The sequence below is a fragment of the Piliocolobus tephrosceles genome, chromosome 7 (assembly GCF_002776525.5).
Source record: "Piliocolobus tephrosceles isolate RC106 chromosome 7, ASM277652v3, whole genome shotgun sequence".
Classification (NCBI taxonomy): Eukaryota; Metazoa; Chordata; class Mammalia; order Primates; family Cercopithecidae; genus Piliocolobus; species Piliocolobus tephrosceles.
The window spans coordinates 70,783,761-70,795,070 of NC_045440.1; the positions used below are offsets into that span (position 1 = coordinate 70,783,761).

At 47.6% G+C, this 11,310-nt stretch overlaps 1 protein-coding gene across 3 annotated transcripts in view; it reads right to left on the reverse strand.

Moving 5' to 3' along the window:
• Nucleotides 1-11,101, reverse strand: part of SLCO5A1 (solute carrier organic anion transporter family member 5A1) — a 161,609-nt gene extending 150,508 nt beyond the window's left edge. Inside the window, exons 1-2 of one of the 3 annotated variants that reach the window (XM_023222393.1) lie at nucleotides 10,891-11,101; nucleotides 7,831-9,226 (exon numbers count right to left, since the gene is read on the reverse strand). In XM_023222393.1, the coding sequence (XP_023078161.1) occupies nucleotides 7,831-8,737 (907 nt within the window). In that variant the 5' untranslated portion in view covers nucleotides 8,738-9,226; nucleotides 10,891-11,101. Of the gene's footprint in view, nucleotides 1-7,830; nucleotides 9,448-10,890 lie in introns of those variants that run through there. The other 2 variants (XM_023222394.1, XM_023222395.1) reach the window with 2 other exon arrangements.
• Between the last annotated feature and the right edge of the window lie 209 nt (nucleotides 11,102-11,310).

Here is an 11,310-nt window from a genome sequence, read left to right on the forward strand (position 1 = left end):
GGAAAGAGGTGCTATTTACTGAGCCTCTTTAAAATCCCAACCAGAAGAATCAGAAAAACTTATGCTACACGGTGCTTAGGATACTTGCTAATACTGGTCAGGAAAAAACAGTTCTGGGCCAGGAGCAGTGGCTCACGCCTGTAATCCTAGCACTTTGGGAGGCCGAGGCGGGCAGATCACCTGAGGTCAGGAGTTGGAGACCAGCTTGGACAACATGGTGAAACCCAGTCTCTACTAAAAATACAAAAATTAGCCAGGCATGGTGGCAGGCACGTGTAGTCCCAAATACTCGGGGAGACTGAGGCAGGAGAATCGCTTGAATCCGGGAGGTGGAGATTGCGGTCAGCCAAGATTGTGCTACTGAACTCCAGCCTGGGTGACAGAGCAAGACTGCACCTCAAAAATGAAACAAAACCAAAAAACACAGTTCTGAATTTTCTGCCTACTAGGGCAACCGTGTGAGCATGACTGGTGTGGTCGGTATGACGGGAGCCATTCCGCACTCACTCCACCCTCCTCTCACCTGTCTTCCTCTCCCATATAGCCTGAAAAATCTAAAATCTACCCTCTCAAAATCATGTTAACTGGAATAGGCCAGGGGACTCCATTTGGCCAATAGGACATCCTCTAGAGGAAGCAGGTACTGTCACCTCCACTTTTCCCTTCTTCTGTGGGAACAGGTGTGTGATACCTGAGACACAGCAGTCGTCACTAAGAACAGCCCAGGAGGAAGAGAGGAGGGACCTGGCAGCACTCAAGGCTGTACCAGCCCCTGACTGCCCACTCCAGCTGGCTTCTAACTCAAGACAAAGAAGCCACTAACTTGTCAAATCACTGGTACACGTGGTTATATGGTTCCAGAGAACACTGAACTGAAAGATACATATATGTATCTTCCATTGTATATATCACTATAAATAAATTTATATAGATATTGATCTGTAGATTGCTCTATATAACATTGCGGAAATACTGACCAAGATTGTTCCATAGGATGGTCACACTTGTAATGCCACACTTACAAGTGGCTCACACTTGTAATGCCAGCACTTTAGGCGCTCAGGAAAGAGGATTGCTGTGGTCAGGAGTTCTAGACCAGTCTGAGCAACATAACGAGACCTTGTCTCTACAAAAAAATGTATTTAAAAAAATTAATAAAGTTTAAAAAAAGATTTTTCCATACAATATTTCTCATATTCAGAGAAAAAAATCAAAAAGAGCAAAATATATATATACATATATTAAAATCATATATGTGTATATGGACATATATACACATATATAGTGTTTATATTACCATAAAATCTTGAAGAAATACAACTCAACTAATTTGAAGCTCGCTCTACTTTTAGAACACTAAAGAAATGTTTAAAAAAAATTAGCTGGGCATAGTGGCACACCTCTGTAATCCCAGCTACTCGGGAAGCTGAGGCAGGAGACTCGCTTGAACCTGGGAGGCGGAGGTTGCAGTGAGCTGATATCAGCCCACTGTATTCTAGTCTGGGTGACAAAATGAGACTCCATCTCAAAAAACAAAATAAAATGTGAAAACTGAAGAACAGGAAGAGGATGAAGAAGAGGAAGAGGAAGAAAGAGGAGGAGGAGGGGGAGGAGGAGGAGAAAGAGAAGGAGAAGGAGAAGGGCCAGAATAGGCCAGGGGCGGTGACTCATGCCTGTAATCCCAGCACTTTGGGAGGCTGAGGAGGGCAGATCACTTCAGACCAGGAGTTCAAGATCAGCCTGGGCAACATAGCAAAACCCCGTATTTACAAAAATACAAAAATTAGCCATGTATGGTGGTGCACACATGTAGTCCCACCTACTCAGGGAGGCTGAGGTGGGAGGAATATCCAGGTGGGAGGCTGAGCCCAGGGAACTTGAGGCTATAGTGAGCCATAATTACACCACTGCACTCCAGCCTGGGCAATAGAGTGAGACCCTGAAAAAAAAAAAAAAAAGAAAGAAAGAAAAGAAAAGAAAAACAATATGGCCAGATGCAGTGGCTCATGCCTATAATCCCAGCATTTTGAGACTCCAAGGTGGGTGGGTCAACTGTGGTCAGGAGCTGGAGACCAGCCTGGGCAACATGGCAAAACCCGTCTCCACTAAAAATACAAAACTTAGCGAGGTGTGGTGGCGGGCGCCTATAATCCCAGCTACTCGGGAGTCTGAGGCAGGAGAATCACTTGAACCAGGGAAGCAGAGTTTGCAGTTAGGCAAGATACTGCCACTGCACTCCAGCCTGGGGGAACAGAGCAAGACTCTATCTTAAAATAAAGTAAAGTAAAATAAAATAAAATAAAATAGAAAATAAAAACTAAAAGCTATAATAATTACTTCCAAGTATGTCCTGGGACCTGTCCTTGTTCACCATACATCCTGCCACAGTCCACGTGGACAAATGTAGACCCACAGTGGTGAAATGGCACACCACAAGCCCCTCAAACTTCAAAGGAGCTTTTACTGTGTTATACTAGGTGCTAATATGCGTTACTTAAATGTTCATATATTAAAGAAAGATGATCATCAAATCTTGGCATGCAGAAAGTTCCCATGATAAAACCTTGAGTCCTGAGAAAATTTAATTAATCAGGTTATAACGTTACTAAAACACTGATCAAAATTTTCCTCTTCAATGTTTCCCAGGAGTGCTCTCCTATACAATGTTTTAGTTTCCCATGCAATGTTTATTTTCTTTTTTCCAATTATAGAAAAGATATGTTTAAGGGTTTTCATACTTGGAAAGAGCAAACTCTCTCTCACTCCACTCTCTGCCCACACCTAGGATAAGTTTGAATTCTACTTTGTCAGAGCACCGTCCCTTACAGTTTGCAGAACACTGGCACACACAGAATCCCACTTAGTCTTCAAAATGTTACAGCGAGAGAAACAAATGTGCTAATCCCCACGTGGAAACAGAGGCTGGGAGAAGAAGCCAAGGGGTTTGTCTGAAGTCCCATGATCAGTTGTTGGTAGAGAGGGACTAATATACAATTTTTTTGCCTCTTTATGTGGTGCTCTTTCTAAGGCACGGGGCCAGTTCTAGCCCCTGTCTTCTCTGTCATGTGAAGTCAGGGCTGGCAGTTAATGGGACACACCAGGGAGGTGGAAGAGCCAGCACCTACCCTGCTTAACTGATGGCTGAACCATGCCAATCATTATTGATCCTGAATATCACCCAATCAGAGTTGTGGCTTTGTCTTCTAGAAATGCATCCTTTTCTTCCTTTTCCTACCTGGTTTGCCATTCTTACTCTTTTCCATGTCGAATCACAAATTCCTTGCCCCCAAAGAATCACATTTTCTCTCTCTCCTTATATGTAAGATATAATTACAAATTATGGTCTAGTTGCTCACCTTGCTTCTTCTTAATACCTACAAAGCTTTCTCTATGCTCCTAGTCAATACTAAGCCTCTCTCCTTGCATAAGCTAAGGCATTTAGTGGTTATAAATACTGCTGTATCTCATCTATGACCACATGTCTTCTACAGTTAAAACTGCCAGAATGTTAACATAGAATTTCAAAAGATTAAGATATACAATTACATTCCATTTCAATGGTTTGTACGTTGCTGCAGATACTTGTTTCTGCTCGTAATTACTAACATACTACCTGATTTTTTTCTTTCCTCTGAGGTTATAATGAGAAGTTAGAAAGACGGACAGGAAGATTAAGAAAGGGGTGGGTGGTGAAAAATGTAATACAGCAGAACAGCTTTGTGAAAAATAAGAAAGATTTTAACGTGTTATTTATTGGGAAATGTCTGACATCATAATTGGTCAACACTGCTCATGTTCTAAGGGTACAACGGTCTCCAATTTGTACGGAGGTAGTCTATCAAACCTACTTTAAAAGGTTTAGGGAATAATCTTATTTTGATCATGTTTTGATGACTTTAAGGCAATTCTGCATTCTGCATTCTGCGCTGTTGGAAAACTCTGCTGAACGTGGCACATCCTTTGGTTTCAGTTGGTTCTCAGGGCTTCTTGCCAAAGAACCATGCACTGTAGAAGGAAGCTCAAGGGCCCTGGGGTCAGAAAGGCATGGGGTTGAGGCCCTTAGTAAGTCACTTAAACTCTCTGAGCCTGTTTCCTCATCTGCAGCATAGGGGAAATAATCTCCATCTCGTAAGGTCATTGAGAACATTAAGTGAAATAATATATGTAAGATTTCTGATTCTCAAACTACTGTAGCTCCTACTGAAATCCATTTAATAGAAAGCAGAATTCTCCTAGGTTTCTTAAAGGATGTGTCCTAATGCAGTTTGCATTCATCAATTTTTTTCAAAAAAAAAAAAGCAATTTAATCAATACCTTTAAAAAAGAAAAGGGCCGGGCGCGGTGGCTCATTCCTGTAATTCCAGCACTTTGGGAGGCCGAAGTGGGTGGATCACAAAATCAGGTGATTGAGACCATCCTGGCTAACACGGTGAAACCTTGTCTCTACTAAGAATACAAAAAAAATTACCGGGTGTGGGGGCAGCGCCTGTAGTCCCAGCTACTCGAGAGGCTGAGGCAGGAGCATGGCGCGAACCCAGGAGGTGGAGCTTGCAGTGAGCCGAGATCACGCCACTGCACTCCGGCCTGGGCGACAGAGTAAGAGTCCATCTCAAAAAAAAAAGGAGAAAGAAAAAGAAAAGAAGGAGGAAAACAAGTGAATACTCTTTCTATTCCTTTCCTTCCCTTGCACACGTCACTTTACACTCCTACCTTGCACTGGCAGTATTGCTTTACACTAAAAACACCTCAAATGCTGAGACTGTGTCTCACTTCTGGTCTTCCCAAAACTAGCAGAGTACCTAGCATGGAATATGCACTTCATATGCACTTGCTATTTTTCTTCTTGATGGGCAACCACTACCAGAAAAGTTAAATCTCAGGGCTGTTGTTAGTGGATGTTCTCCGTTTCGATAGGGTTCTGCCTGTGATTTTGACAAAGTAAGTCTGCATTGATGCTACCAAAAATGGGATGAAAGGGAGATCCAAGTTTTCAAAGTAAATAGAGGCAAAGAGCAGCAAGAAAATGAAAAACAACTGGGACATTTACATGGAGTCCAGGTATCACTCTACAGACTGATTATTATTTTCAAAGTGATAAATGAATCTGTACAGTGGAAAGACTCACCAATCACTCATTCAACCAAATGATTAAACTTAACATCACTAATGAACAGCAAGGTGCATGTAACATAAAACACCGAGCATTGCCTCTGACATAGTCAGACCAACAATATTTTGTCTGAATTTAATCAAGCCTCTAGATTGATCTTCTAGTGTACAAGAAATATAGGGAATGGAGGATCAAGGTAAGTCACACCATGAGGAAATGATCATCTAGAATGTGGAACATTAGCCTTGCATCTTCAAAAAGTCTATGCCATGGAAAAAGAAAAATGCTGAGGCACAGTTCTGGACTATAGAAGGCTAAAGTGGCTAACAGCCAAATGCAATGCATGAATGAATCTTGATTAGTTCCTCATTTTAAAAAAAAATATTATTATTAGCCTGGGAAACATGATGAAACTGTGTCTTCACAAAAAATTAGCTGGGCATGGTGGCACAGGTCTATAGTCCCAGCTACTTGAGAGGCTGAAGTGGGAGGATCGCTTGAGTCTGGGAGGCAGAAGTTGCAGTGAGCTGAGATTGTGCCACTGCACTCCAGCCTGGGTGAAAGAAAGACCCTGTCTCAATCAATCAATCAATATAAAAGACTTTCAGAGGACAATTGAGGAAATTTGAATAGGCCTGAATATTTAGTGATATTAGGGAATGATTATGAACTTTCTTAGGATGTTGATGTTCCTTCAGTTATGTAAAAGAATACCCTCATTTTTAGAAGATGCCCTAGCAGTGTCTGCAATTACTTTTAGAGGGCTTAGCCTCCCAACATCCCCCAAAATATATTTCTATACATACATATACTCATGCACAGGTTGATACAGCAAGCATGACAAAATAAGCAATCATTGGGTCTACATGGTAGGTATACTGGTGCTTATTGTATTATTGTTTCAACTTTTCTGTGTGTTTAAAATTTTGCCTTAATAAATGTTAGAAAACATGAAGGCAAGGTAATAAGCAAGCTATTCTTCTTTACCCAGAAAGGAAATTCCTTTCTCTTGCAGGTAGTAATAAAAATAAGTTATAAAACTCTTTTTCTGACCCATTGAACCAGTTAGTGGGGATTACTGAAGACTCAAACACCCCTCTAGAACAGCTTCTGGGACAGTAACTATACCGAGGACAAAGCATAGCCCTCTTATATTGGATATCATTTACGCTGTCCTTTGAAATCTTACTATTCCAAATCAAGGGTCCTATCAGCACATCGCTAATAAACTGCTAAATATAGCTACTATTTGTTTATTTACCATTTTAATTTTTTTAGGAGATGGGGTCTCACTACGTTTCCCAGGCTGGTCTCACGCCCCTGGGTTCAAGCAGTCCTCCTGCCTCAGCCTCCTCAGTAGCTTGGACTACAGGCACACGCCACCATACCCGGCTTCCATTTCAGTTTTTTTCAGTAAAGTAAAATGCTGTAGCTTGTTTAGGTTGCACTCCAGTAGAGAAAAACAAAAATCTCATCTGGTACGACAGCCATTGATCCTTCTTATGGGTTTAAACCCATCCCTTGGAAGTTCAGTTTTGAAGAAGCAGCTACTACAGGGAAGTGCTGACAACCTCGAATGTCTAGGATATAAATTTTCATACCCTCCACAACTGCTGCCTGGCCTAACAGGAGCCCCCTGTACTTAACTCAAGCACCCCATCCACTGATGCTGACTTATGCAAGTCAACACAACAAATCCCAGAGCCACAGCTTTTCAGAAAAATAGGAATGGATCCCTCTCCCAAGTTCATACAATTGAGGGTTTTTGACAGCAATAAAAATAGCTTTGGATAAACCTTATAACCTGTGGTGTTGCTTCTTCATAAAGATAAGCCAGTCATTTGACATTATTCAAATTTTTGTTGTTGTTTTTAGACAGTGGTGCAGGTGATATATAAAAAAAAAAAACGGGAAAAAAAAAAACAGATATGAATCCCAGCACTTTGGGAGACCGAGGAGGGTGGATCACCTGAAGTCAAGAGTTCAAGACCAGCCTGACCAACATGGTGAAACCCCATCTCTACAAAAATACAAAAATTAGCCAGGCATGATGGGTACCTGTGATCCCAGCTACTCAGGACGCTGAGGCAAGAGAATCGCTTGAACCCGGGAGGCAGAGGTTGCAGTGAGCCGAGATCATGCCATTGCACTCCAGCCTGGGTTAAAGAGTGAGACTCCATCTTAAAAAAAAAAAAAAAAGAAAAAAGAAAGCAAAGAAAAGAAAGAAAGAAAGAAAAAGAAATACAGGTATAAAGGCAATAAAGCATGATGTATGTAGTCTGGCCACGCCACCATCCCTGCTGCTCTGGACAGAAATCAGAAGCAGCAGCAGATAGAAGCAGAAAATCATTCAAAACTTCACACACGAGGTACTGCTATTCCTTCCTCAACAAGTGTATTAGAATATAAACTTGACAACTTGGAGCTTTTCCATAGGTAGGTAACAACAGAGAGAAGCATCGCCCCACAGTTTCAAGTTTATGTTACTTGGGAAAAGACAAACATGAAGTATGAGTCTGAAAATTAGTTTCAAGAACTCTCAACTAACTGATTCTCTCCCAAACTGAAAACACACCACAGCAAGGCTAAAACATAAAATAAAGTGAATTTAATCTATAATATACATGAAAATGTGAAAGAAAATGCTTCCTTTTGATTTTTATAAGGAAAGTAAGTTTCAGTGTGAGTGAAACATATCTGAGAGAACAGGAAAGTCTTACCTAGGTACAAAGAGGAGTTCTCTTTCTTGACATTGTCATCTAAGTAGGTTGGTCCCAGGGTATAAATAGGTGTGGAGCCCATTCCAATGAGAATCTGCGCGCAAATGAATAAAGCCACATAGACCCAGTGATTATTTCCTCCCGAGTCCTTCGGACAGGCCGGAGGCTCCAAAGTGGCGGTGGAGTTGCCACCCTGACATAGGCCGTCGTTGGGGGCCGAGGCGTTCAACTCTTGGATCTGGTAGGGGGGCGAGATGAAGTGAGGTAAGGCGAAGAGGGCTGCCCCGAAGGCGATGAGGAGTCCACCCACGGCCAGCCACAGGGGCCGCCGACCCCGGCCGCCGAAGTAGCTGACGAACACCACCACCACCAGGTTCCCGATGTCGAAGCAGCTGACCAGCAGCCCTGACTCGGAACTCTTCAGACTGTAGCGCCTTTCAATGGTGGTAATTACGCTGCTCAAGTACCCAGAGACCATCAACGCCTGGATGAAGGTCAGAAAGCACATGCACACCAGGAAGCAACGGGAATCCGTGAGGACCACGTAGAGGCACCTTCTCTCCTGGAGCGTGGCCAGGGCGGAGGACACCGAGAAAGTTTTGCTGAGGTCCACCCTGTGGTTACAGTCCCCGAGCCCCGCCGAAGTGGACGGGGCAGAGGGACTGGGGGCCAACTGGTTCGGGCCTTGCTTCAACTCCTCGTGGCCAGAAGAATCCGCACAGCCAAAGGCCGGCTTGGCGTCTTCACTAGTGGGACTGAGGCTCGGCCGGCAGGAGGCGCTGCTGAGGACCGGTAAACTCTTAGACCTGAAGGTCTCCGGCTCGCCCCTCTCTTGGACAGCTCCTGCGGTGGCCGGCGCCTCCAGCTGCTCTCCCGGCCCGGGCTCCAGTCCAGTGCCTTCGTCCATGGCGCTTACAATTCAGATTCGAGAGCTGATGGCACCCAAGCACTCCGGCACGTTTCATCCACCGGCACGAGGGGCCGAAGCCGGGCCCACTCAGTCTTGCCCACCTGGGACTGGGGCTGGGGGCGCAGGGCCGCGCAGCAGGGCATCCTCACCAGCTGGAAGGCGCCCAGTGCATCCTGATCACAGACGCTACTCCAAGGCTCCGCAGCCGCGTGCCATCGGGGGCAGGGGTCCACGCGGTCCTGCGATGAGCCCTGCTCGGCGTCCCTCTCCGGGAGGTAGCTTGAGGCAGGCGTCTCGCGCGTCCTGGGCTCATCCCCTCCGCCGCCGCCGCCGCCGCTCGGCCCGCGGCCAGGAACGAGTGCACCCCGCGCCGGGCGTGGGGGGCACTTAGCACTGCTGTCCGCACCGCATCCCACCTAGCTGCGCCAGGGGTACCGGGTCCTCTCTGCCTGGGCTCGCAGCACCCTCGGGAGTGAAGCTGCCAACCTGCAAGGCAGAGAGAGGGTGGTCAGCGAAGAGCAGCTGCGACTTGGGGCTAGCGTCCCAGAGCCCCGGGGACCAGCGTTAGGCGACCCTGAACGGTCCCTAGAGGAACAGAGGAGTGAGCCGGGAGCGGAGCCCGGAAGGACTAGGCAGCAGCCGGTTGCAGTCTCTAGTCCGGGAACAATAAGCAGCAGGCGGTCGGCGGAGACTCTACCTCATTGTCTGCCGCGGACCTGCCCCCGCCCCGCCCCTTTTGCCTTAAACATTGCGTTTGCTTTTATATGTTAATAATTATCAACCTGGCAGCTCTGACTCAGAGGCAGTGTCTTTTATTCGAGTGAACTAATTGCAACCTTTTCGTACTCCCACTCCATTACTCAAAATAGAAAATGCCCAAAAGAACAAAGGAAACTTTTTCACAGACACACAATGTATTCCCTGTCCCAATTTTTTATAAAAGGAAAAAAGAGGGTGGGGGTAAACTACGTGTGTAGAAATGTGTGTGCACACTGGCGTGCGCTGGCACGTGTGCGCGACTAGATTTGAATCTGCTCCACCAGAGACACGCATTCAAAGCCGAAGGCAGCAGCAAAAAGGTCAACGTGCTTGCCTCTTTATTCCCAACACCAAAAATAACCCCCTGCCCGAAAGAACTCTTCAATTACAAATACCAGGGGCATTCGAGGCTGTGGCCCGCACTAAGTCCCAGAGCGCACTATCAAACGAAACCGAAAATCCGTCTGCTTTGCCGAGAGCTAGGGAAGCCACAACCAAACAAAGAGATCCCGGCACGCTGTCAGAGCGCGAGCGAGGAGCCCACGGAGCCGGCTGGGCGCACGCCGGCCGGCGGGGAGGTGTGCTATTGACTGAGCGCACCCCGCGAGCGTGGGCCTGAGGAGCGTGCGCGCGTGCGCGGTTACACACACACGCACACACACAGACACACACACCCTGGCGTGTTGGAACCGCTCTCGCGATCCCGCACCCAGCTTGAATTCAGTGAGAATTGAAAACAGGTGTGCCCCCGGGGTAAGCCCCCGCCCCTAATCTTGGGGACCCCCACTCCACTCCTCCAGCCTGGGGCGAGGACGGGGGTCAGAATATGCACCAGGTGGAAGAGAGCCGAGCTTCACTACACTGGGTTTCATTTTGCGGCGCGCCTTTGTGATGCTGCTGAGAAAAGAAAGCAGGAAGGACAAGGGAGAAAGGCAGAGAGGCTGGGCGGCCAAGGGTGGCCTCCCCGGCATCTCCCTCGGCTGTGCTGGGCCAAACCCTCTCCCAGATTCCCGGCCTGCCAGCCACTCACAATCCCGGGCTTCCCCGCCGCTGCCTTGCCCAGGCGCCTTCCCGGGGAACCCCACCAGCCGCTGCGTGAGGAGCCGGGGAATCCCAGCAAACTCTCGCCGCGCGCTGGGGGCGTCCGAACCCCCTGCCTGGGCGAGCGCCCTCACAGCAGCGCAGACTCGGATGGACACGCGGATCCCAGCAGAGAGCTCTTGAGCAGGCGTGGAATCCCAGGGACACCCCCTGCGCGCACATCACACACACGCACACCCTCCACACACACACACACACACACATACACACACACACAGATCCCGTGGGAAGACAAGACCGCCGGCTACAGCCCGCCGCGCTGCCCGGGCTCTCAAGCCGCGGCTACTCACTAGCGAGTCTGTCAGTCTGTCTGCCTGGCTGAGTGGAGCGGCGGGAGGGGGGCACTGAGCTACGGGAATAGTTGGGAGCCGCGTGGGGAGGCAGCCTCGGTCCAGCCGAAGAGAAATCAGTGAATGAGGCTGTGACTCAGACTGAACTCTTCCCCCCACCCCTCGCCTGTCACCCAAGCCTCTCCTCCGCTCCAAACAGACACACGCGCACAGAGACGCGCCCGGAGAGGAGCAGCCGAGGGCGCAGGCGCGAGGGCAGCCACCCAGCCCAGCCCTCCCACAGCCAGCCACCTCGCTGCCCTTCACCTGCGCGGCCGCGGGGGCCGAGGAGCGCTGAAGCCCCGAGGGGGCCGGTCTCTAGAAAAGTCAGCGGCTGAGGCTGACAGCCCACTCTGAATAAATAAATCATTTCTGATTGTT